Source organism: Eumetopias jubatus, unplaced genomic scaffold (assembly GCF_037043125.1).
Source record: "Eumetopias jubatus isolate StellerSeaLion01/CBP00866 unplaced genomic scaffold, mEumJub1_p1.0 scaffold_10, whole genome shotgun sequence".
Taxonomy (NCBI): domain Eukaryota; kingdom Metazoa; phylum Chordata; class Mammalia; order Carnivora; family Otariidae; genus Eumetopias; species Eumetopias jubatus.
This window is the reverse complement of record NW_028274816.1, coordinates 3,986,221-4,013,771: the sequence shown is the minus strand read 5'-3', so window position 1 is coordinate 4,013,771 and position 27,551 is coordinate 3,986,221. Positions and strand designations below refer to the sequence as shown.

General features: G+C 37.0%; 1 protein-coding gene across 1 annotated transcript in view; it reads left to right on the top strand.

Annotated features, from left to right (window-relative positions):
• The first annotated feature begins 295 nt into the window (after positions 1-295).
• Positions 296-27,551, top strand: part of NETO2 (neuropilin and tolloid like 2) — a 51,407-nt gene continuing 24,151 nt past the window's right edge. The window contains exons 1-6 of the mRNA XM_028091255.2: positions 296-707; positions 5,917-5,973; positions 8,633-8,773; positions 9,422-9,670; positions 14,322-14,345; positions 14,449-14,576. Of these exons, the coding sequence (XP_027947056.1) occupies positions 296-707; positions 5,917-5,973; positions 8,633-8,773; positions 9,422-9,670; positions 14,322-14,345; positions 14,449-14,576 (1,011 nt within the window). The remainder of the gene's footprint in view (positions 708-5,916; positions 5,974-8,632; positions 8,774-9,421; positions 9,671-14,321; positions 14,346-14,448; positions 14,577-27,551) is intronic.

Below are 27,551 nucleotides of genomic sequence, written 5' to 3'. Positions count from 1 at the left end.
GTTGAACAATGAGATAGAAGGAGCTTAGGTCCCTTATAATAATAGCCTTCACTCTAGTCCTTAACTACTTACCTCCACAGTTTGTATACTTGCCAGAAATCTATCTTGTGTAAACTGGTTGTGTAAAAAATAAGTAAAAGAAACAAAACCAGAGATTGAGAACTGTTACTAGTCGGAGAAGTGAAAAATCTGAATGCTATCAAGTAAAATTAATTTTGAAAGTTCCTGGAAAAAGCAGGTTTAAACAGTGCAGAGGGAATTTGTGGAAGCAAAGGGAGATACATGGCAAGTGCAGATGTTCAGAAACAAATATTTGCAGAAACAGTATGAGAATAGGTACCAGAGCATTCACCAATATTTCCAAAACCAACTCGTTAACTCCTTTTTGCTGGTCCTCTACCCAACTCGTCAACTCCTTTTTGCTGGCCCTCTACCCTGCCTCATCCATCTTGGCCCAGCCTTGCCCCTGCCATCCCCAGTGGAGAAAACGGGCATCCTCTTGCCATTTCTTGCAGTATACTATCATCCTCTTATTGCAGTGGTTGGCCTGCAAAGTATGGTCCCAGGACCAGCAGCTTTAGCATCACTAGGGAACTTGTTAAAATGCAAGTTCTCAAGCCCTACCCCAGACCTACTAGGCCAAAATCTCTGGAAGCAACCCCTGCCCACCAAAATCTGTGTTTTAATAAGCTCTCCGAGTGATTGTGGTACACACTACTGTCCCAGTGATTGATTCCGTTCTCCCACCTAGAAGTAGCGTTGCTGGGTGGGATTTGTGCATTTTTAAACCCTGATATAGATTACCAGACTAACCTCCAAAAAGTTATGCCGGTTTGCAATCCAGTGACAGTGTATGTCAGTTTCCTATATCCTGACCAACAGTAGAATCTGCATTTTTTAAATTTTAGGCTAAATGTTTGTATTGTTTTGGTTTTTGGCACATTTTTCTGGTAGCATAATCCTTTTTTCTCAGTTATTTGTAGTTTTTGTTTGTCTTTAGTAAGTGAAGGTGTTCTCCACTCAAAAGGGTACCTACGTAATTCACCTTTTTGTTTTTTCAATCTGGTATTTTTCTGTTTATCTTGAAGGTAGGGATCTGCTTTTTTTTTCCAAATAATTATCGAGTTATCCCAGAATCATTTATTAAACCTGTCCTTTCACTGGGAGTTTCAAATCCATACATAAAATAAATTCTGGACTATCTATGTCTATTTCTTGAGCTTTTTCTTTTCTTCCATCTTTTTATCTTTAAGCTCCTTGAGAATAAGGACCAAGGCTGCTTGGTTCATTGCTGTAGCCTCAAGGACTGACCCCACTGCCTGTAATACAGTGGGAGCTAGATATGTTTGTTGACAGATCACCTATTTCTTTCTATACCATTGCTACATTTTGAATTACTGTAGCTTTACAATAAGTATATATTGTTTTTATGTATTTTATGTCTATTTTTTAATTTCCCTTGGCCAATATAAAAAAGTCTTCAAGGGGCACCTGGGTGGCTCAGCATTAAGCATCTGCCTTCAGCTCAGGTCATGATCCCGGGGTCCTGGGATCGAGCCCCGCAATGGGCTCCCTGCTCGGCAGGGAGCCTGCTTCTCCCTCTCCCACTCCCCCTGCTTGTGTTCCCTCTCTCACTGTTTCTCTCTCTGTGTCAAATAAATAAATAAAATCTTCTTTAAAAAAATAAAAATAAATTTAAAAAATTTAAAAGTCTTGAGATGAGCATGAGCAATTTTTAGTCCCCCAGAAAACTAAGATTTTGATTAAAATATAATTAAATATATGACTTACTGGGAAGAATTGTTACCTGTATGTTTTATTATCCAAAACATATTGTTTCTCCGTTGTCTTAAATTTATTTACTTGTTTAATTTATTTTAGTATTATTCTTTTCTCTTAATAGGTATAATAGTTTTCCAGGTAATTATCTTGGGACTTCTAGGTTTTAAGTAACATTATCTATAAATAATAATTTTGTCTCCTTTCCAGTATTGATTGCATTGGCCAGAGTTTCCACTATTAACAGTAGAAAGAATAAATTTGATCTTGATTTTTACAGTGGAAGATAAGGCCTTTAAACTAGAAGGCCTGGGGAGAAGACTCTTCGTAGAGCTAATATGACAGTGATTAAGGGTAAAAGGAGTAGCATTGAGAACTTGTATATGCACCTTGAACAGCATCTGTCTTTATCATGTGAATCTTCATTCAGAAAAATTTTTTTAAGAGAGGGCAGGGGGTGTAGGGAGGGACAGAGGGAGTGGGAGAGAGAGAATCCAGCATGGAGCCCAGTACAGGGCTCCACACGGGCTCATGGCCAGGCTCAGTCTCACTACCCTGAGATCATGACCTGAGCGAAAATCAAGAGTCATCGCTTACAACTGAGCCACCCAGGCTGTACATACATTATTACGAGGCCTCAACTGAACTCCAGAACCAGATATATGGGCATAAACGGTGGGTGGGCACTCCCTTTTTAAGCATCAAATCACAAGCAGTTCTCTATATAACTTAAAAGGTATGGTTAAGGAGTTTAGAATTTTTGTTTTGGCATGGATTTCTACCTTAAAGAATTAGTGCCTTCTTGGGTACATTATCTTTGAATTCAAAATGTGTGGTATTTCTGGATTTGAGAAATTATTGATCCTTTTAGTAAGAGGAAGGGAATAGTGGCACGTGGTTGGAACCAAAGACAGAACAAAGCACCCCAGCACTGCTTCGTATACTAAATAATTCCAGTGTTTGGCATTAACGGAGTTTAATATCTGAACCACTGAACGGTGGCTCAGTCGTTAGGCGGCTGCCTTCGGCTCAGGTCATGATCCCAGGGTCCTGGGATCGAGCCCCGCATCGGGCTCCCTGCTCCGCGGGAGGCCTGCTTCTCCCTCTCCCACTGCCCCTGCTTCTCCCTCTCCCACTCCCCCTGCTTGTGTTCCCTCTCTCACTGTGTCTCTCTCTGTCAAATAAATAAATAAATAAAATCTTAAAAAAAATAAAAATCTGAGCCTGGTTATAACAAGCAATTTGCAAAGATCCTATTATACAACTAGAAGGAAGCTATGTTTATTATGATATAGAATTTAGAATTATTAATAGTCACAAATGTATCACTAAATATTTCTATCCCTGATTGTTGTGCAGATTCACCCTATTTATATAAAATTTTTATATTCAGTAGCACAGCTCATTTGATTGAGTTGTGAATAGTTTTTTTAAACATTTGGGGGAAAAGAAAATTGTGACCAACCCTCAAAGTAGAAAAGAATAATAGGTTTATTTGGGCTTATAACTTGATTTTTAAAATTATCTACCATAGTTGCACACTCTGTAAATTTCTTAAGTCAGATATTTTACATAGACAAATTTTATTGATCATTATGTAATTTTACTGGTACTGTTCATCCTTTTGCTATAGTTTTACTGTTGCTCTCCTGGTTTCAGTTTGTTGGTTTGTTACTTGCCCTGTCTGCCCCGTTTTGTGTTACTTATGTACTGTGAATTATAAATGTGAAAACTAGTAAATTGTTATTCCTGTGATTCAGGAGGAAAGGTATACTGAGCACAAAATTTTGATCAGTTGTGTATCGTCTGAATGATATGCCTTGGGAAATAGTGTCCTCTAACAAGATAAACTGATACGAATGGATGTGTTATTTGCTGAATTGTCAGATACCTAATATTACTCTAGGTTTTTCTTTTTGATCATAAATATTGTTTTTTTTTTAATAAAAACAAAACATGTTTTATTTCTCCATTCCTCAAACTCTGATCCAGTGCAAAGTTGTGAAGGGTTTGAAGGGGGAATGTTCCTATATAACATGAGGTCTTCAACACTACTAGCAACCAGGGAAAGGGAAGGGGAAGTGAAAAGTGTTGAGAGGAGACAGAGGAGACAAAGCTCAACAAGGGTATAGGAAGCTAAAGAGGAAGATGTCGGTGATTAGATTGTAAAATGTAAACAACTGAATGGCAAGAATTATCTTTTTATATTGTTGACTTGGAGAGTAGATACTCAGCATATGCTATTGCTTGAACAATGGTATGATTATCTACCAATCACTTAACTAGCATCCTCTTCAATGCCCACATTTCTCTCACTGCTTTCATCATATAAATCACCATTTGCAGCTAACTCTACATCTGAATCATGTTATAAATCTCTCCTCCTTTCCATTTCCAGTACCACTGCTTTGCTTCCTGAATGGCTTTTTCTCTTCTCTTTGAAAGTTTAGACTCCATGAAACCATCAGGATTATTGATCTAAAACACAGATGTGTTAATATCATTCTCTAATTTAAAAACCCAAAATGAGGGGTGCCTGGGTGGCTCAGCTGGTTAGGTGTCCAACTCTTGGTTTCAGCTCAGGTCGTGATCTCAGGGTTGTTTAAAAGCGTGGAGCCTGCTTAAGAGTCTCTCTTTCCCTCTCCCCCTCCCCCCCATAATATAGATAGATAAAATTTTAAAAAATAACAACTGAAAGTGATTTCTCATTATAGTCAAAAGTCCAAACTCTTTAGCATGACAGTCAAGACTTTTTACAATCAGACCTCATTCTGTTTCTCACCTGATACACCACTATTGCCCTCCTTGTGCTGACCCTACTATGGTACTCAGAGTTCGCTAACCCTCCGCAGATCGTACTCCTCCATATTTTTGTGTAAGCTGTTTCTTTCTCAGTATCCTTGGTAGAAGTCCCATAGCATCCAAATAGAATATACCTTCTCTTCTGGAATTTTCCTCACTCTATTCCTCTTAACCCCCAGCAGAATGAAAGGTTCCTGTCTGCTTCCGTTATGCTTTCTGTATAACTCCTATTAAACTTCTGTTCACCTTGTATTGTAAATTCTTTTTGACAGTAGATTGGCTCCTTAAGGATGGTAGTTTGCTATCATTTATTTAGCAGAATGCCTAGCACATAACAAGTACTGTGTGCATCGTCATCTCATTTAATCTTCTCAACAGCCTTATGAGGTTGGTGCTACCGGGACAACATCCTCATTTTACAATTAAGTAAACTGAGAGGTACTGAGGCCTCACAGCCGGTACACAGCAAAACTCGAACTCCAGCCTGGATCCACCTGACTCATGAAGTCCATACTCTTAACTGTTTTGCTGTATCCACCCCCCCGCCCCCAACGTCTGTGTTTCCTTGGTGCCTGCTCTCCTTTGGTACAGTAGGTACTCTGTCAGTGCTTATTGACTGAATGAATAATAAAAACTCCAGTTCACACTGTGATTTCCATTGAAAGGGAGAGTGAAAGATGTCTGCACCATTCATAAAAATAAAATGTTTAAAAGAATCATCAAAATACATACATACACAAAACAATTCAATATGTTATTGACTGGGTCTCAGAAATGTTCAGCTTGGGGGAAAAAAGCTTCATTTCTAAATATGCTGGCTTTTGTAACTGTCCATGCAGGACACCGCATAGTACTGCACAACTATAAAACGTCTTGACTTGATTTCTGGGAGACTGCTGCCCCCTTACTTCTGTCTTTGTTATAAATGCTCTCACAAGTCAGATAAGCTAATTGAACTTTTACTGGCATAATACATTGTAGAGCTAGCCATATAATATATGTAAAGTCTTTGAGATGGAGTACAGTAAATATAGCATAATTGAGGTCAGCAGTTTGTTGTGTGTTTTTAATCTATCATAAATTGAAAAATGCTTTAAATGCCATATACTGTTAGTGCTTGTATGAATGAGTACGGTATCAATTGTTTTTCCTTGGGTTGTCTTAAGTGTCAAATAGTAAATCAGAACATGACATTTAACCCTTAAAAATCTTGTGAGTGAATGTTAGTAAGAAATAGCAGCCTTAATCTTTTTTATCATCTGATTTTCTTTATAGATTTAGTAAAATGTAATATAGATTCAGTTTTTTAACTTTTCTTTTCTATTATTTCTCTAGTGTTATTAATAACAATACTTGTAGTCGAAGGGATTGCTGTGGCCCAAAAGACCCAAGGTAAAGTACTTAAAGTAATAACTTATCACATATTCAGGACAGTGAGTGGGATGGCTTATTGGAAAGAATTGCAACTTTTGAATACTATTTCCGTAATCCCTCTGGGGTGTTCCAGTGACCTAGGGCTTTCTGTCAACCTATCAGCCTCTGTTTTACTGAGTTCACTTGCAGTTAACTGAGTAAATTGTCAACATGAATCTTGCTCTGATAAATTTTTTAAATGGGCATCACTAGTAGCTCCTAGCACTCTGGATTATGTCCAAAAATTAAATGAGATTCATGCTTTATCACTCAGCAAAAAAAAATCCCTTTTTTTCAATTTTGACAAATGAAATATTTCCATCAGTGTCTTATTCAAAGCCCTGTGGACCTGTTCTGATTGTCCTTGTTTATGAAAGAAGATAAGCTAGTGTGCTTTTCGGACCAGATTTTCATGTCAGAGTTTAGAACATTTACTGATTTACTTTTTATTTTCATCTAAGTTATACATACACATGACAAATCAAAGCATTCTAAAAAATTAATTATGAAAAAGTAGTTTTCCATCCTCTGCTACTCTACTTCCTTCTCCATGGAGATAACCAGAATTTTAGCTGAATCTTTTGGTATTTCCCTGCATATTTCTAAATAATGTTATACTGTTACTTCTTAATATTTCAGCTTTACATATTAGACAGTGATTTCCCACCATGGAAGATGAAAATTTAGCTCTTTCATGCTACATTCTACCCCTGACTATACCCCAGTATTCTGTTACTTTCCTTCTGTACCACCTGTTCCAGTGTAGTTCTGTCATATGTAATTCTGGTCACATCTGTTTTCAGAATTTAAGTCACTCACGGAGCTTTTTCCATATGAAAATTTTGTCCTTCAGTTTAGGAAATTTTTATTTCCTTTTTTCCTTGTTTAAGTTTTTAAATTCCCTTTTCTCTGTTTTTTTCTGTTTTATCCTTTAAAAACTGTTTGGTTATGGGATAGATTTGTGGTGGTTGTTCTATTTTCCATCTATCTTTCTACTCTGTTTATTTCTCAGTCTCTATTGAGACTCCCCCAACTTTACCGTCTAAGCCAGGAATGGGAAAACTTTTTTCTGTAAAGGGCCAGACAGTAAATATTTAAGATTTTGCAGGCCTTGCAGTCTCAGGAGCAACGACTCACTTTTGCTGTTGTACCATGAGAGCTGCTATGGACCATAGGCACAAGAATGGACATGGATGTGTTCCGTTGTAAACTTTCGTTACAGTAACAGGCCACAGGTCAGATTTGGCCAGAGCTACACTTTGCGGCCCTCTGCTTTAAAATTTCTAGTAATTTTTCATTTCTTCTATTTTTAGAAAATTTTTGTTTTCTGAATATTCTAAAGTATCCTTGTTCGTGTTTTATAGATACACTCTCTTTTTCTCTAAGGGAATTAAATGACAGTTTTAATTTTTTGGGTTTTGTTTTTTAATATAATCTTTGTTTCTTCAGATTTGCTTTCTTCTTGTTTTTTATTCATTGTTCATATTAGAGGCTTTCCTCAAATATCTGGTGCTCCTTGACTGTCTACTGTTATTTATGAGTGGAGCACTGAAATCTGATGATTAGCTGTCAGCAGGTGTAGAAGGACTTGTTTTCTGTGACCCAGCACTGGGGAATTCCTGAGTCCGCACTGCTGGCGCTCTCCTCTGGACTGTTGAGAGCCCCCAGACAGGAAGCTTTCCATGTCCTGGTTAGAGGTTCTGCATCTTACCTAGAGGCTTTAAAGGAGTTGAGTGGGGGAAGAGGCCAGGAATGCCATTCACTGTGTTATCATTCCCTAGTCTCCTTGTTTGCAGGTTGGTATGGTCACCCTCAGCTGTGCCCAGTGTCTCCTAGTCCAGGAACCTTGCTTTATCTTCTGCAAAGGAATCACCTCATTTTCCGATGTAGTGACAGCAGCAGCTACCTAGATTTGTAGAGCAGGGGAGGGTATTAGAAATCAGATTGATTCTAAAAAAAAAAAAGAAAGAAAGAAAGAAATCAGATTGATTCTAAATAACTCTTAGCCAGGCCTCATGTTTTTAGAAAGGACAATTTCACCACCACCTGTCATGCCTGCTCATCAAGTACTGCCAGTTGTGATTGCACCTACCTCTTTGTGCCTCTTTAGGGGTTTATTTTTGCCCTTAAAAAATCTGGAACTGTTGGTGGAGTTTAAGGAGAGAGAACTAAATGCATGTGTTCAATCTACAGTCCTTAACTAAAATCCTTTGTAATCTTTGGATCATATTTGGCTTTTGTGTTAAACTAAATATAGAGGTACCATACCAGAGATAAACCCCTGGGATCCTTTTATTTTTATGTCAGAACTGAATTTGATAGTTGCACTGATTTGTCAGATTCTTCCACATGGTTTTGCCCTTGTAAAATCTAAGCATTTTATTTCCCTGCTCTCCTACAGGGCAAACTTGTCCTCTAGCAGCAAGTTCTTCCCACCAGCACAGCATACAATTTTACCTTTCTGTCTCTTCTGCTGTATTCAATTTGTTGAGCTAAACTTGGCAGTGGTTCTTGCAAAATTATATACACTATCTGTGTGACCTAGAGTGGGCAATTGTTTGGCTAAATTGTGGGGAAAAGAGAAGAATGCTGTTCTCTTCTGCTGTAATTCATGTTTTAAATGCCATTTTTCCCTAAGATGGACAAAATATTGGAATCAAGCATATTCCTGCAACCCAGTGTGGCATTTGGGTTCGAACCAGCAATGGAGGTCATTTTGCTTCACCAAATTATCCTGACTCCTATCCACCAAACAAGGAGTGTATCTACGTTTTGGAAGGTATTTGACCAATTTCTGTCTTTTAATGGATGAATTTTATTTTAAAACTAAGTACGTTGGTAAGATGCCCAGTTTAAGCCAGTTTGAACAAAATTTAAACATGTATTTGAATTAAACTCTAGTAATTATACTGAATATTGAACACATTAACAAAATAATAGTTGAAATTTTCTAGGAGTTTTGAATCTCCTAAAATACAATTCAACCAGATGCGTCAGTATAGATGAGAAATTTCTCTAATGAGAAACTTGAAAGAAACAAACAAACAAACTCAAACTTACTGGCGTCTCTTATCATGCTTTATGCAGATTTATGTCCATAGTTACATTAGTTCTTGTCATTTCTTCTGTTTTTCTATTCATTGTATCTCATGAACTAAGCATTAGCTTTTCTAGTCTAATTTTAATTAAGTACATTTAACTAATTTAATAAACAGGATATTCCAAAGGGAAAGATCACTGTAGTTCTGCAGAGCAGCATTGTTATTATTGATATATAATATAACATTAATTCTGAATTTTATATGTAATAGTCCTCATGATTCTCATCTGTGAAACAGTAACAGCAGTTGTTTTACTTTCCCTACTTGTGTCAGGACATTTATGCTTTTCTTTGTGTTGCCTTCATTTGCTTGCTTTTATTTTCTAGCTGCTCCACGTCAAAGAATAGAACTGACCTTTGATGAACATTATTATATAGAACCATCATTTGAATGTCGGTTTGACCACTTGGAGGTTCGAGATGGGCCATTTGGTTTCTCTCCACTTATAGATCGTTATTGTGGTGTGAAAAGCCCTCCACTAATTAGATCAACAGGGAGATTCATGTGGATTAAGTTTAGTTCTGATGAAGAACTTGAAGGACTGGGATTTCGAGCAAAATATTCATTTATTCCAGGTAATGAAGTTGTCTTTTTTCCACTGGGTCTCACTCTGGTTTTAGAATCTTATGTCTAGAAAAGAGAGAATTTAGTCAAGTTAATCAAATCAAGGTTTTAAAGAAATTAGCAAGGCCAAAGGGAAATCACTTCGTGAATTAAATAAAACCAAAAATTGGAAATAGAATGGTATCACTTGAATTTTGAAGCATTTCATAGATGGCATCCCATTTTTCTTAGATTTCTTTATGTTTTATAATGTATAGCAAGGCTTAAAAACATCAAGATAAATATATTTTAAAAGATAATTCAGCAAATTGTCTTATTTTCATAATCCTTACCAAAAATTATTTTGGCAGGTTTTTTCCATTGGAATGCTTGAATTACCACTCATTTGAATAAGTAAGCTCTAGAAAATACTGAGTAATGGAAAAAGTACTGCTCTGCACTTGGAGGCAAAAGATCTGGGTTCTAATCCGTTCTGTTACCTGATAGCTGTAAGACTATTCAGCACAATTGCACCTGAGGGTTGCTGTTGGTAAAATGGGAATACCTGATGTATTACTTTCCTAAGGCTGCCTTAACGAACTACAAATGTAGCAGCTGAAAACAATAGAAATTTATTCTCTGAGAGTTCTGGAGGGCAGAAAACCCAGCAGGGCCACATTTCTTCTGGGAACTCTAGGGGAGAATCCATTGCTCACCTCTTCTAGCTCCTGGGGGCTTCCCCAGAATTCGTGGATTTGTGGCCACATCACTGTAGTCCCTGCCTCCGTCTTCACATTCCCCTCTCAGAATCCTTAACTAATCCCATCTTTTGTTTTGTAATGTAATTGTCACTTTTTTTTTTTTTTTTAACCCACATAAAGTAATACAGGTTCTGAGGATTTGGATTAGGGTCTCCATTCAGCCCACTCTGACTGTCTTACCCTGCCCTGTGGTATGTGTGAACACTTTGAGACCTGCGGTACTCTCTGGTGTAAAACTGTGCATATCCCTAATGTTATTGTTCCTGTCGTCAAACAACTTATAGACTAATAAGATGAAAAAATAACTTAGTGTACCAATTATGTCATCTCTTTGCTTTTGTTTGTTTTCATGTAAGTAATTTGTTAATTAAAAAAATCCAAATGAAAAGAAAATATCCATAATCTTACCATCCTATATATAAAAAACCACTGTTAACAATTTGGTGTGTATCCCTTCAGATGTTTTTCTGTATCTATTGATTTTGTTTTACATAACTGATGGCATACATCTATATTACCTGTTGTTTTGCCTGAACAACATAATCAGCTTTTTTTTTCTTGTCAGTAAACATGGGAATTTTTTCTTTTTTTTTTTAAACAAACATGGGAGTTTTTAAGTGTTTCAGTATTTATGTCCTCAATGCCAAAAGGATAACATTTTAGAAAGTAAAGTTTATCTAATAGACTTTATTTATTTAGAACAGTTTTAGGTTCCCAGCAAAACTAAGCAGAAAGTACAGTTACCATGTATCTCCAACCCTGCACAAACACAACTGCCTTCCAAAATCATCCTGCTCCAGAGTGGTACATTTGTTACAGTTGATGAACCCACACTGACACATCATCCCCCAAAGTTCATAGTTTACATTAGGGTTCGTTGTTGGTGTTGTGTGTTCTGTGTGTTTGGACAAATGTAGGATGACTTGTGTTCACCGTTACAATATCATATCAAGTATTTCCACTACCCTAAAAATCCTCTGGACTCTGTCTATTTATCCCTAACTCTTGGCAAGCAAGATCTTGCTGTCTCTGTAGTTTTGCCCTTTCCAGAAGTCATATTGTTGAAATCATACAATTTGTAGCCTTTCCAGACAGGCTTCTTTTACACAGTAATATGTACTTAAGTTTCCTCTGTGTTTTTTCATGGTTTGACCGCTCATTTCTTTTTAATATTGAATAATATTTCATTGTATGTATGTACAATAGTATATCCATTCTGTTGAAGGGTATCTTGGTTGCTCCCAAGTTTTAACAATTACAGATAACTTTGCTATTACCATCCATATGCAGGTTTTTTCGTGGACAACTTTTTCACTTATTTGCATAAATACCAAGGAGCACAATTGCTGAATAATAGTAGAATTTGTGTTTTTAATTTTTGCTTAAGTGGATAGTGGTTGTATATGTATATGTCATACATATATTTTACTACAATAAAAACAAATTTTTAAAAATTAGTTGCCAAAAAACTTAATTTGAAAGTTCAAATAGGACCTATATATGCCAAATTGCCAGAATGAAAAAATTGCTAATTTAAAATACCTCAATCTTTAAATAGCATGCAAAACCTATTTCAGTACACCGTTTATTGTATTTAACTGGATGTTCAATTCTTGTTAAAATTGTTTTTAATTCCAGATACTTTCTGCATAGTTATCATATTAAAAAAAGTAGGGGGGAAATTTTTTAGCTTAATTGAGAATACATTGCAGAGACTTGCCTCTTTTAACTTAATAAACCAACCTTGCCGAAAGGGGACAACATTTCAGCTCTTTTGTAGAGAAATGTCAAAGACATATTTAATTAAACAGCAGTGGGGTAAAGTCATAGGAGCTACCTGCCAATGAATCAGAATTCCTTCGTGTATAGACTATAGTTCTAGAATGTTGTCATTGCATTAAAATTTCCAGAATTATTGCAGTTACTTCCAGGAAGTAGCAATCCATTAAGAGTCCTCTATCCTCAACAGATAGCACCAGAAATTTAGATAATTTAATTTAAAATATACTAATTTCTTGGGGCTCCTGGGTGGCTCAGTCAGTTAAGTGTCCAACTCTTTGATTTCTGCTCAGGTCATGATCTCGATTGTGAGATCCAGCCCCACATCGGTCTCCACGCTCAGCATGGAGTCAGCTTCGGTTCTCCCAGCCCCACATTGGTCTCCACACTCAGCATGGAGTGGGCTTCAGGTTCTCTCTCCCTCTATTCCCCCCACCTGCCTGCCTCAGGCATGCATGTGTGCGCTCTCACTCTCTCTAAAATGAATAAATAACTAAAATCTTTAAAATATACTATCTTCTCATTAGTAGTAGTAGTCTTCTTCTAGCTTTACTGATCCCTAGACAAAATTTATTTTATAAGTATGACTTGAAATAACTAGACACAGCCATAATTAGCCAGTTATGCATTACCTATTTATTTTGATTTTTTTTTTTTTTTTTTTTTTTTAGTAGTAAAACTGTGGAATCCTCACCCACATTATAAAGGCAGTATGGTAGGGTAAGAAAAATTGTCTGGAGAATTGCAATCAAGTCCTGGCTTAGCCATTGTAAATATGGCCTAAGAAAGTCATAATCTCTCTCATTCAGTTTCCTCATCTTCAAAGCGGAATATTACATAGTTTTCCTGATATTGCTCTAATTAGCATGATACTAAGCATAATGTATGTAGAAACTCTGAAGTACTATAAAGTGCAAATGTAAGGTAATATGTCTAGAAATCCTAAGTGTTTTATTATAATTTGTCTATATTTTAACCATAATCTGTATAAAATTGCTCTCATGATACATAAACTAATAGAAAAAGAGCTACTTTTCTTCAAGAGTCTCTATGTATTAAAAAGCCTGATTTTTAATACTTAAAAAAAGTATTCAATTAAGAGCATTGTTTTTGATGTCTGTTTTTTTTCTTTCAGGTAGTCAAACTAGTTTACAAAGATCTGATTCATATATAAGGGTTTTTAACATCTTTTTGACACTAAAGTATCATTTCAGTTAATTGATTTAGTTCATAAAAATCAAATACCTGACCAATTTACTGAAATCAGTTATTTTTATATGAACTATTAGTTCTTGGTCTTCTATGAACTACTTCACCAGACAGAATATCCTGTATATCACCTGGTCATTTTTTCCCTGCCACTTTGAAAACACCACTTACTAGCTACTGTGTGTGTGTGTGTGTGTGTGTGTGTGTGTGGTGAATTACAAACATAAAACATAACATAACATAAAATTCACCATTTTCATCCTTTTTAAGTGTACGAGTGCATGTTAAGTACATTTAGTGTTGTGTAATTGTCACCACCATCCATTTCTAGAACATTTTTGTTAACACAAGCTGAAACCCTGTGTCCATTAAATACGAACTGCCCGTTCCCCCTTTTCTCCAGCTTCTGATACTTACTGTCTGTATGAATTTGACTAATCTAGGAACCTCAATAAATGGAATCATACAATGTTAATATTTGTCCTTTAGTGTCTAGCTTATTTCACTTAGTGTAATGTTTCAGGGTTTATCCATGTTGTATAGCATATATCAGAATTTTATTTCTTTGTTAGACTGAATAATATTCCACTGTGTTGTGTATACTACATTATGTTTATTCATCCATCCATTAATGGACTAGCTATTGCTATTGACAGAGGGTTGCAAGTTTTCAGGTGGCATAAATAAGTTATTCATGATGGGATCAATAGTATAAACATTACCGTTTTAAAAAACATTGTTCCTGTAAATAAGCACCTAAACATGCCCAGGGGCGGGGGGTGGGGGTGGGAACAGTACTCTGTAGTCTACACCAATGAAAGCTTTCTCTTGCTTTGCTATTAAATGAAGGATTAGACATAACTTAAGACATGAAACTTTAACATAACTCTAAACTATCTCAATGCCAATTACTTTCTTCTTTTTTCTATTACAGATCCAGACTTTACTTACCTAGGAGGTATTTTAAATCCCATCCCAGGTTTAGTATATCACCTCTTTTTCCTCATAGCATTTTGTTCAATCTTATTTTCCTTTGAACATCATTCATCTATTCTTTCTAGATTGCCAGTTTGAGCTCTCGGGAGCTGATGGAATAGTGCGTTCTAGTCAGGTAGAACAAGAAGAAAAAACAAAACCTGGCCAAGCAGTTGATTGCATATGGACAATTAAGGCTACTCCAAAAGCCAAGGTATTATTATTTTTGAGTCACTTTAGAGAAGAACATAATTGATTAATAGAATGTATTGTGTTGATTGATGCAGATACTTGCTATTATTATATAAACTGATACTGCAACTTTTTAAAAACTAATTTTATTTTAATCAGGTTTGGCCATCTAAGATCTCAGCATTGTTAGTTAAGTAACTGCAATATAGTTCCAGGAATATCACAGAAACATTTAGATTCTTAAAATCTGTGTATTCCTAAATTGAGGGTACAAGTATTGATCCATATGATGATCAATTCATAAAAAACTCTATGAGGAGGAAAAATAGACCACAAGGGGTTTAAGTGTCCTGTCAGAGTTCTCAGAGTTGGTCATGGCAGTGTCAAAACCAAAACACAAATAGAGTGAGTCTTGCTTCTGTGTTCTTTCCATGCCGTCCTCCGCTAATGATGTAGAGCTTTTATTGGAAAGTACTGCAGGGAAGGATGTTTTTAAATAACTCTGACAGATTGAGATTGGTTGCTGACTACTTTTGCTTTTTGCTTTTAATTTATACTTCTAGGAATATTCACAGTGAAAATTATATTTAATGTGGATATATGTGAAAAGAGAAAGTGGGGATAAGAGAACAAACTATTAAAGAATTATGAAAATCACATTTAGAGTTATGGTAATAAGATAGATTAAATAATGTGAAAACCTGACTGTTACAAAACACCTGGAAACATTGGGTAATACATAACAGATACCCTTTTAAAAGTACAGGTAAGATTTCTAAAAAAAATAATTCTTATGGGCTAGAAATGAAGAGAGAGAACTATAAACCAGAGCAATAAACTGAAAACTGAAATTGTGATGGTATAAATGCCTCTTGCTGATTTCAGTACCCTCCAACTACTCACCAGTAGACCTGCCGGGAGCGTGGTATTACTAACCACAGTGAGACAGAAAAGGCCTGGGGTTGGTGTGACCTTTGTGAGATCCCTCACATAAAACTGGAACCCTTAAAGGGAAATATAATCGGTATGAAATGGTAGATTAGAAACCTTTTCCACTAACACAGGTTGACAGTGAAGAAGCTTATTTTTCTGGGCTATCTCAGGATAAAGCTGGGGTCTCCCCTAAAACTTTTACCTAGAAACCTGTTCTTATTAGAGTTTGGGATGTATGTAATTTACATTCCATGCCCAATCCAGGAACCACTTAGTCTAAAAATTAACAAAATGGTCCTGGCCTCAAAAATCTTTTTAGACACCTGGCAAAAGTAAATACAGAATAACCACAGAGGGATGCCTGGGTGGCTCAGTTGGTTAAGCGTCTGCCTTCGGCTCAGGTCATGATCCCAGGGTCCTGGGATCGAGTCCTGAATTGGGCTCGTTGCTCAGTGGGGGAGCCTGCTTCTCACTCTCCCTCTGCCGCTCCCCCTGCTTGTGCTCTGTCTCTCTCTCTCTATCACAAATAAATCTTCAGAATAACCAGAGAGGCTGTAGGATTGCCATCAGAAAGACACTGCTGAAGGTAAGCTCACAACTCAAAATTAGAAAACATAAGCAAACAACCCATCATGAGTGAATTAGCAAACATAACAGCAAGAAGTTTCTTAGATGCCTAAAAAGTGTTTTAATTATCTGACGAGAAAGAATCAAAAAGACGAAAAAGAAAAAATGATTGGGTACACTTTAAAAATAACCAAGTAGAACTTCCTCAAGTAAAAGGTATAGTTATTAAAGGATAGATCTGAGAAAATTACCCAGAATGTAGCTCAGGGGGTCAGGGAGAGGTAGTGGCAGTTTAGCAAGAAGATGTTCAGGCTGACAAAAAACATTGACACAGAGCGATTCCCAAAGCAAGAAAAAAGTTTATATTGACACCTCGCTACATTGGCCACGACAGACAATGAGAAAATCTTTAAAACACCTAGAGAAAAAAGAGAGCTGAGAATCATTAATAGCAGAATAGAAGCTAGAAGACAATAGAGTAGTAATGTCTTCAAAGTGCTAAGAAAAAAAATAACTGCCAATCTAAAATTCAGTACTCAACTGTCATTTTAGAATGTGGGCAAAATTAAGATATTTCTGGGCAAAAATAATAAATGGACCAAATGCTACAATTAAAATCCAAGTTTATTCTGTTTTAGGATAACTATGGGAAATTTTGAAAATAAGAAAACAGGAAAGAAATAATAGACAAATACCAAAAGAGATCTGATACAGCTATTAAAATAGAAATCAAGGGCGCCTGGGTGGCTCAGTCGTTAAGCGTCTGCCTTCAGCTTAGGTCATGATCCCAGGGTCCTCGGATCGAGTCCCACATCGGGCTCCCTCCTCAGCGGGAAGCCTGCTTCTCCCTCTCCCACTCCCCCTGCTTGTGTTCCTGCTCTCAGTCTCTCTCTGTCAAATAAATAAATAAAATCTTTTAAAAAAAATAAAAACAGAAATCAAGAATGTCTGGGGCACCTGGGTGGCTCAGTGGTTAAGCATCTGCCTTCAGCTCAGGTCATGATCCCAGAGTCCTGGGATAGAGCCCCATGTTGTGCTCCGTGCTCAGTGGGGAGGCTGCTTCTCCCTCTCCCTCTGCCTACTGCTCCCCCAGCTTGTACTCTCTATCTTTCTGTCAAATAAATAAAATATTTTTTAAAAAAAAGAATGTCACCAATTCACAAGGAAGATACAGTTTTCATTTTATGTATTAATATGGCCTCAATATACAAAATATGAATTGACAGTTGCTGAGGAAAATTGACAGATCCACAATTATAGTGGGTAATTAATTTCACCTCTCAGTAATTAATCAGGCATACAGGAAAAGTAGTAAGGATCAGATTTAAACAACACAGCATGCCTGATGAGACATGGTATCTTACTCCTAACATCCAAAAAATATGCATGCATTCTCTACAAGCATGCATGAAACATTTATAAAATCTGATCCATATGCTAGACTAAAAATAGAAGTCTAAAATATATAACAGTGCTTGGTATTATGCAGAGCATCCTCTGACAGAAATACAATTAAATCAGGAACCAGCAACCAAAAGATAACCCATATGTTTGGTAATTTAATAATATACCACTTAGTAATTAATAGGTCACAGAAGACATCAAGATGGAAATTTAAACACACTTAAAACTGAATAAAATTGAAAATACATATCAAAATGTGTGGGATGCAGCTAAAAGTACGATAAGGGAGTTTTCATAAATGCTTCTTTTAGAAGAAGAAAAAGATTTAAATTTAATGAGAAGTTTCAACTCAAGAAGTTAAAAGAATGACCAAAGAAGCCCAAAGAAAGGGTAATAATGAAAGCAGAAATAAATGATATTTTTAAAAAAAAATCAACAAAGCCAAAAGCTGGCCCTCTGTAAAAGATAACTATAGGTATACCTCTTCCAAGATTTATTTAGCCAAAGAGACCTAAATAATATTTAGAAATGGAAAAGGTCATGGGGGCGCCTCGGTGGTTCAGTCGGTTAAGTGGCTGCCTTCAGCTCAGGTTATGATCTCAGGGTCCTGGGATCAAGCTCCACATTGGGCTCTCTGCTCAGTGGGGAGTCTGCTTCTCACTCTCCCTCTGCCCCTTCCCCCTGTTCATTCTCTCTGTGTCTCTCTCATCTTAAAAAAAAAAAAAAAAAATGGAAAAGGTCATGAATCAACTATAGTGGAGATTTAAAAACTCTTACAAGACAAACTATGAAGAAAACCTGAACAAAAGAGAAAAAAAGAAACCTGAGGGTTTCTTCAATAAATAAATGACAAAGGGAAAAAAGCAGCAGTGAATCCTAGGTTAAAAGAAATGTGAAGTCAAATGAACATGTGGATTCAAAGTATAAAAGTAGGAAACATTACATAACAGAAGTCTGAACACCGTTATTTGATAAGAAATTATTTGTTGGTTTGATAATAGAACTGATCATATTTTAAGTGGTCTTTAGTAAGACACATAGAACTGTTGACATGTGAATTCTCTCTGGGATTTGTCTCAGTATGTGGGATGGGTATGGTTCGAGACTGGCTGAGTTAATAACTGGTAAAGCTAGGAGATGAGGACAAGGGTTTATGATACTATTTTGTCTGCATTTTCACATTTGAAATTTTCCATAATCAAACTGTGTTAGACTATAAGAGAATACTAAGAGTAATTATTTACTGATAAATTTATAAACAGTCTAAATGGACAATTTCCTGAAATATGTATGTGTATACATACACATTTACATACATGTATATACAGTTTACAAAAACTAAATCAGAGAAATAGAAAACCTGAATAAATCTTACCAATTAACAAAATTGATTTTGTACTTAAAATATGTAAGCAGAAAAGTTGGTCAGATTGGATTTTTACCAGGTACTCAAGGAACATGTTATCTAAAAGGTTTCAGAAAACTAAAGAAAAGAACATTTCCCAGCCTATTCTATCAGAACTAAACAGCATGGAGAGTTATAAACCAGGATTATTTGTAAAATGGCAGGGAGGGAGGGCAGACCCAAAAAACTAAGCAATATCAGACTAAACCTAGTAAAGTTTTTTTTAGAAATCATGACCTAGAAATTCTTGGTTTAAGGGCACCTGGGTGGCTCAGTCGTTAAGCGTCTGCCTTGGGCTCAGGTCATGATCCCTGGGTCCTGGGATCGAGTCCCGCATCAGGCTCCCTGCTCAGCGGGAAGCCTGCTTCTCCCTCTCCCACTCCCCCTGCTTGTGTTCCTGCTCTTGCTATCTCTGTCTCTGTCAAATAAATAAATAAAATCTTAAAAAAAAAATTCTTGGTTTAAGATAAGAAAATTGAATGATGTAGTTTCCCATATTAACAGATTAAAGGAGAAATCCTGATATAGCATTAGATGCAGAAAAAATACTCCATGAAACTTAAAAACTACTGATAAAAATCTCTAATTCCACCATAGGAGAATGCATTTCAATCATGATGAAGAGTATCTACTGAAACCCTAAATCAAACTTTGTAATTAATGGTGAAACCTTAAAAGCATTTCCTTTAAGCTCAGGACAAGTCAAAGATGTCTGTTGTCAGTGTTTTATTTGGTGGTGTTCTGTAATCCTGGTCAGTGCAACAAAATGAGAGAAAGAAAAAAAGTTCATCAATTGTAAAAATCAGTTGCTTTTCTTTATACTACAGCCAGAAGCATTTGGAAAATAAAACTTTTTAAAACACTATTTACAGGGCGCCTGGGTGGCTCAGTTGGTTAAGCGACTGCCTTCAGCTCAGGTCATGATCCCAGAGTCCCAGGATCAAGTCCTGCATCAGGCTCCGTGCTCAGCAGGGAGTCTGCTTCACCCTCTGACCTCTCCCTTCTCATGCTCTTTCTCACTCTCTCTCTAGAAAATAAATTAGTAAAAATCTTTAATAAAAAGATAAAATAAAGCACTATTTTCAATAAGAACAAATCAGAAGGTACCAAGAAGCAAATTTTAAAATTATATTGAAATGCATAAAAGAAGGCCATAAAGAAATAGATCATTTTCATGGATGGGAAGATTCAATATGACAAAAATGTTCATTGTTCTCTAATTTACCAATTTAAAGTAATTCCAGTCCAAATTCAGGAGGGCTTTCTAGGGAAGATGGCAAGCTAATTCCACAATTCACATAGAAGAGGAAAGTGCTCAGAAGAACCATAACAATTTTGAGTAAAAACACGTGGGGATACTTACCCTTCAAGATGAAGTTGTAGTAGTTGGATAGAATGCAATAAAATTGAATAAAATATCTAAAGGTAAAACTACACATCTGCTGGTTGCCAGAGGGGAGGTGGGTAAGGGGATAGGTGAAATAGATAAAGGGAATTAAGACGTATGGACTTCAAGTTATAAATAAGTCAGGCATAGGGAATATGGTCAATACTACTGTGATAATGTTTGGTGACTACACTCACATGGGAGAGCACTGAGGAATGTACAGGATTGTTGGCTCACCGTGTCGTTCTCCTGAAACTAATAGAACACTATATGTGAACTATATTTCAGGTTTTTTTAAAGTACACATGTATGGAAGTTTGGCATATAACAAATGTACAGGTATACCTTGGAAATACTACCAGCTCAGTTCCAGACCACAATAAAGTGAATATTGCAATAAAGTGAGTCACATGAATTTTTTGGTTCCCCAGTGCATATAAAAGTTACGCTTACACTGTACTGTAGTCTATTAAGTGTGCAATAGTATTGTCTAAAACAATGTACATACCTTAATTCAAAAATGCTTTATTGCTCAAAATTGTTAACCAGCATCTAAGCTTTCAGCAAGTCATATAATCTTTTTGCTGCCTCGATGTGGATGGCTGCTGACTGATCAGGGTGGTGGCTCCTGAAGGCTGGGGTGGCTGTGACAATTTCTTAAAATAAGACAATAATCAAGTTTGCCGCATCAGTTGACTCTTCTTTCACGGATGATTTCTCTGCAGCATGCGATGCTGTTTGGTAGCATTTTACCCACAGTAGAGCTTCTTTTAAAACGGAGTCAATTCTCTCAAACCCTGCTGCCACTGCTTTCTCAACTAAGTTCATGTAATATTCTGAATCCTCTGTTGTCATTTCAACAGCCTTCACAGCATCTTCACCAGGAGTACCTTCCATCTGAAAAAATCACTTTCTTTGCTCATCCATGAGAAACTCCTCATCTATTAACGTTGTATAACATTTTATCATGAGATTGTTGCAATTCAAATATAATTTCAAAGTTTGGAAATGTGAGAATTAACCAAATGTGACCCAGGGACACAAAATAAGCAAATGCTACTGATAGGCTTGCTTGACACAGGGTTGCCAGAGACTTTGAATAGGTAAAAAATGCAGTATCTGAGAAGCAAAAAAAACAAGGTATGCCTATATTTTTATGGAAAGGCTGCTGAGAACAATGGACTGGAACACTACCTGCATACTCAAATACCGGTAACTTCTTTTGTATATATATAAGTGGATTTTTCTGAAACATCACCCATTAACTAGTTTATCCCATTTTGAGTATTTACCTGTTAGGGTGGTCTTTAACATTTTTTCCTTTAAATTTCTAAAATCTGTTTACCCATCTAGTTTAACACAGTTTTAAAAATTTGATCTAATTCCCATGTCAACTGTGTATAATATTTTGAGCTTTTTTAATTTTAAAGATTTAGTTATTAAAAGTTACATTCTTGGGGCACCTGAGTGGCTCAGTCGTTAAGCGTCTGCCTTTGGCTCAGGTCATGATGTTCAGGGTCCTGGGATCGAGCCCCGCATCGGGCTCCCTGCTCTGCGAGAAGCCTGCTTCTCCCTCTCCCACTCCTCCTGCTTGCGTTCCCTCGCTCTCGCTGTGTCTTTCTCTGTCAAATAAATAAATAAAATCTTTTTTAAAAAAAAGTTACATTCTCTTGGGGTGCCTGGGTGGCTCAGTAGGTTAAGCATCTGCCTTTGGCTCAGGTCATGATCTCAGGGTCCTGGGATTGAGCCCTGCTTCTGGCTCTGCTCAGCAGGGAGTTGGCTTCTCCCTTTCCCTCTGCCCCACCCCCTACTTGCGCTCTCTCTCCCTCTCTCTGTCAAATAAATAAAATCTTTTAAAAAGATAAAAGTTATATTTTCCAATATTTAATATTTGAAATAACATTTCTAAAAATTTATGAATATAGAATTATTTCTCCATGAAATATTTCAAAGAGCAAGATCTAAGAAAATTTCTTAAACACTTAGATAAATATTGTCAATGAGGGTGCCTGGGTGACTCAGTTGGTTAAGTGACTGCCTTCGGCTCAGGTCATGATTCTGGAGTCCCAGGATCAAGTCCCACATCGGGCTCCCTGCTCAGCAGGGAGTCTGCTTCTCCCTCTGACCCTCTTCCCTCTCGTGCTCTCTCTCATTCTCTCTCTCTCAAATAAATAAAATCTTAAAAAAAATTGTCAATGAAAAAGTAAAAACTATATAGTATTACAAGTATAGAGGAAAACTGTTTCCATTACCCTATTGTGAGTTTGAGTTTTATATTCTTATTACAGTTTTATATCTTCATATTTATGTACTATAAAAGTACACACTTATTTTAAATTTTTGTATCAATTGTAGACATTACTATCCATTCTCCTTTTAGACATTTAATTTGCCTTCACCTTTTTTTTTAAGATTTATTTATTTGAGGTGGGGAGGGGCAGAGGGAGAGAACCTCAGGCAGACTCCCCGCTGAGATCATGACCTGAGCTGGAATCAAGAGTCGGTTACTCAACCGACTGACCCACCCTGGTACCCCTTCTTCCACATTTTAATATATTAAATAATGCTGCTGTAACCATGTTTGTATTTTCATTATGCCCATGTATGATGATTTCATTTGGTTATATGTCTAGAAGTGCAGTTTTTGTGTTGTAGGATGTGACCATTTTCAGCTTTACCAGAGTATGCCAAAAGGCTTTCTAAAGTGTTTGTGGCAGTTTATCCTTTTAAAAGCAAGTTAAGAGCATTTTCATTTCTCAGTCTCTGCTGACACTTGGTGGTGTCAGGACACTCAGTCATGTCAAGTAACCTGCAGTAAAATTTTTTGAGAGGCACAGTCATGTGACAGCCACCATAATCAAGAACAGTTCCCTCACCCCAAGGAAGTTATCTCATGCTATTCCTTTGCAGTCAAAACCAATCTTCAATCTCTTTTTTTTAATTTTTATTTATTTGTCAGAGAGAGAGAAGGGGGAGAGAACACACAGGGGAGCAGCATACAGAGGGAGAAGCAGGCTTCCCGCAGACCAGGGAGCTGGATGCAGGGCTCCATCCCGGGACCCTGGGATCATGACCTGAGCTGAAGGCAGACGCTTAACTACTGAGCCACCCAGGCGCCCCTCTTCAGTCTTGATCCCTGGCAACTAATGATCTTTTGTTCTATAGTTTTACCATTTCCAAAACTTCATATAAATAGAATCACAGTTTGTGAATCTGAATTCTTTCATTTAGTACAATGCATTTGAGATTCTTGTTACTGCATGTACCAATTAGTTTATCCCTTTTATTGCTGAACAGATTTTATTGTGTGGATATAGTGTGGTTTACTCCTAACAGCTGAAGAACATTTGGACTGTTTCCAATTTTTGGTTATTATTGATAAAACTGCTATAAACATTTCTGTACAGGTTGTTTTGTGTAAACATGTTTTTCATTTTTCTGGATATCCATCCCTGAGACTGCTAATTCACATGGTAGCTTTGTAAGAAACCACCAAGCTATTTTCCCAAGTGGTTATATTGTTTTGCATTTCCACAAGGAGTGTTATCAGAATTGAAATTGCTCTGCATAGTTCTCAGCACTTGGTATTATCAGGTTTTAACTTGCAGTTTTGTAATATCTAAATCTTTGGTGAAGTGTCTGCTCTGCCTATTTTAAGATTGGGTAGTTTTCTTACTGTTCAGTTTTGAGTTCTGGATTAAAGAAGTCTTTTGGCAAGTTATTTACAAACATTTTCTCCCAGTTGGTGGTTTTTCTTTTCATTCAACAGTTTCTTTCACAGAGAAAAAGGTTAATTTTAATGAAGTCAGATTACAAGTTTTTTTTAATGAATTTTCCTTTGATGTATCTAAGAGCTCTCTGCCTGACCCAGAGTCCTAAGGATTTGTTCCTATGTTGCCTTCTGAAACTTTTATAATTTTATACTTGTTTATGACCCATTTTGAGTTAATTTTTGTATAAGGTACTAGGTACAGCTCAAGCTTCCTTCTTCCCTCCCTCCCTCCTTCCCTCCCTTCCTTCCTTCCTCTGGATGACTGATTTTTCCAGCACCATTTGTTGAAGACTGTCCTTCCTCCATTGAATTGCTTTTGTATCTCTGTTAAAAAAAAAAATAACAATAGCTTTATTTGTGAGAATCTGTTTCTGGGCTCTATTCTGTTTCTTGGATATCTATGTGTCTCCTTTTGTCAGTACCACACTGTCTTGATTATTGGAGCTTTAAAGTCTACACTTCTGCACTCTGTAGCTTCCAGTATGGTGCTGATTAAGAGTTACCTTGTTACTGAATTTGAGAGGGAAAGCTTTCAGGTTTTCACCATTAAGAATGGTGTCAGCTCTGGGTTTTTGTAGATGCCCTTTACCAGGTTACAGAAGTTCTCTATTTTTCTGAGATTTTCATCATATAGATGTTGATTGTTTTAGCAAATTGATCATGTAACTTCTCTTTTTTAGTCGATTTATAATGGTGACTTACATTGATTCTTCAAATTTTAAACCAGCCTTGCATTCCTAGGATAAACTATATTTGGTTGTGATTATATGAAAGTATTATACTTTTTATATGTTGCTGAATTAGATTGGCTGATATCTTTTTGAGGATTTTTGCATCTATTTTCTGGCTGATGATTCCGATACTATTTACAACTTGTGGGGTTTTCCCCTACACCACCAAGCACTTCTCAGACACCAGCTGGGTGTCCTACGATTCAGCTCAGTTCTGACACTGTCTACCTGGGGATGGCATCAGATTCTAAGAATTGGGGGCTCAGTCCCACAAGTCTGGCCTCCATGTCAGATGCCAGTCTCATGTCCAGGTTGTCACCTGTGCTTCTGACCAACTGGCTATAAGTCAGGTTTCTATGAGCCCCTCCTTGAGTTTGATTAATTTGCTAGAGAGGCTTAGAGAACTCAGGAAACCAGTTTACTTACTTAAATTACCAGTTAATTACAGAGCATATTTTATAAAGGGTAAGATTCAACAGCCAGATGAAAAGACACAGGTGAGGTCATGAACAAAGGAGCTTCTGTCCCCATGGAGTATGGAGCCTGGCATGATGGTATATGGAAACATTCTGGTTCACCAACTTGGAAGCTCTTCAAACCGTATTCTTTTGAGTTTTTATGGAGACCTTATTACATAGGCATGGTTGATTAAATCATTGGCCGTTGGTGCTTGATTTAACCTTCAGCCCTGCCCCTCTCCCCTCTCCAGAAATCGGGGTGGAACTGAAAGTTTAAACCCTCCACTCATGGTTGTTTCCCTTAGTAACCAGCCCCATCTTTAGGGTATTTCCAAAAGATACTTCATTAACATAAACTCAATTGTCATTGAAAGGGACTTGTTATGATTAACAGGATACCCATTTCAACTCTATGGCTGGAACATTTTCAGGAACTGAGGACAAGAGACCAAATATAGCAAAAGATGTTCCCACTGCTCTTACTGATCAGAAAATTCCAAGGGTTTTGGAAGCTCTGAGACAGAAACAGAGACAAAAACCAAATATATACATTTTTATTATAAATCACAGTATCACAGGAGGAATATTGATCAGTAGTTTCCTTATGTCTTTGGTTGTGTCAGGGTAATGCTGGTCTTGTGAGTTTAGAAGTGTACCATCTTGGGGTGCCTAGGTGGCTCGGTCGGTTGGGCATCTGCCTTCAGCTCAGGTCATGATCCTGGGGTCCTGGGATCGAGCCCCGCATCAGGCTCCCTGCTCAGCGGGGAGTCTGCTTCGCCCTCTCCTTCTGCCCTGCCTCTGCTCTTTGTCTCTCTCAAATAAAATCTTTAAAAAAAAAAAAAGTGTACCATCTTCCTGGAAGAGATTGTGAAGAATTGGCATAATTTTTTCCTTACATGTTTGGTATAATTTGCCCGTGAATTCATCTAGGCCTGGAGATTTTTTTGTAAGGTTTTTAATTATGAATTCATTATTTTTGATAAATATATAGCCATTCAGGTTACATTTTCTTGTTAGAAGTGTTTGGGCAGTTTGTTCCTTTTAAGGAATTTGTCCATTTCATTTGAGTCATCTTATTTGGGGTCATAAAGCTGTTCACTGTATTTTTTTAATTCTTGTTTACACCCAACGTGGGGCTCAAACTTACAACCCCAAGATCAAGAGTTGTACGCCCCACTGACTAAGCCAACCCAGAGCCCCTTTTTTTTAAGTCTTATTGTTGGTAAGGTCTGTAGTGATACCGTCTTATTTTAGCTAGAGAGGGAACACAAGCAGGGGGAGTGGGAGAGGGAGAAGCAGTCTTCCGGCCGAGCAAGGAGCCCGATGTGGGGCTCGATCCCAGGACCCCAGGATCATGACCAGAGCCGAAGGCAGACGCTTAATGACTGAGCCACTCAGGTGCCCCTTCTTTTTTTATTTTTGGTGGTTTATATTTATCCAGATATTTACCATTTCTGTTTCCTTTCCTTCATGAAGTTCCAAGATTCATCCTAGTATCCTTTCTCTTTTATCTAAAGAACTTCCTTTGGCATTTCTTTTATAGCAGGTCTGTATGCAACAAATTCTCTTAAGTCTCTTAGGTCTTCACCAGGGTGTGTACTTATTTTGGCCTCATTCCTGAAAGAATATGTTTGCTGGATATAAAACTCTGATGTTCACAAGTTCTTTTTTCCAGCACTTAAAAATTTTGATGCACTGTCTTTGGCATTGATGATTTCTGAAGAGCAATCCACAGTCACTCAAATCATTTGCTTCTACAAAATGTATCCTTTTTCTCTGTCAGATCTCAAGACTGAATCTCTGATTTCAAGTAGTTTGATTTTGATATGTGTAGGCCTTTTTTGTTTGCTTTTATCCTGTTTGGTGTTGTCTGAGCTTTTTGAATCTGTAGATTTTTGTCTTTTCACCAAACTTGGGATGTTTTTAGCAATTATTTCTTCAAATTTTTTTTTTCTGTAACCACCTCTTCTCCTTCTGAGACTTATGTGACACAAATGTTCAGCCTTTTGAAATTGTCCCACAGGTCCCTGAGGCTATATTTATTTGTCCTCAGTCCTTTTTTCTCAGTATCTCATATTAGATAGTTTCTCCTGAGTCATCTTCCAGTTTACTGACTTTCCTCTGTCATCCCCATTCTTGTCTTGGGCCCATACAGTGAATTTTTTTTTAATTTCAAATATTTTTCATTTTCAGTTCTAAAGTTTCCATTTGGTTCTTTTTCATAATTTCTATTTATCTGCTGTGATCTTTCTACTCCTTCAGTGTTTGCCTTTACTTCACAGAGCATATTTATATCGTCGCTTTAAAGTCTTTGACAGGGCGCCTGGGTGGCTCAGTTAG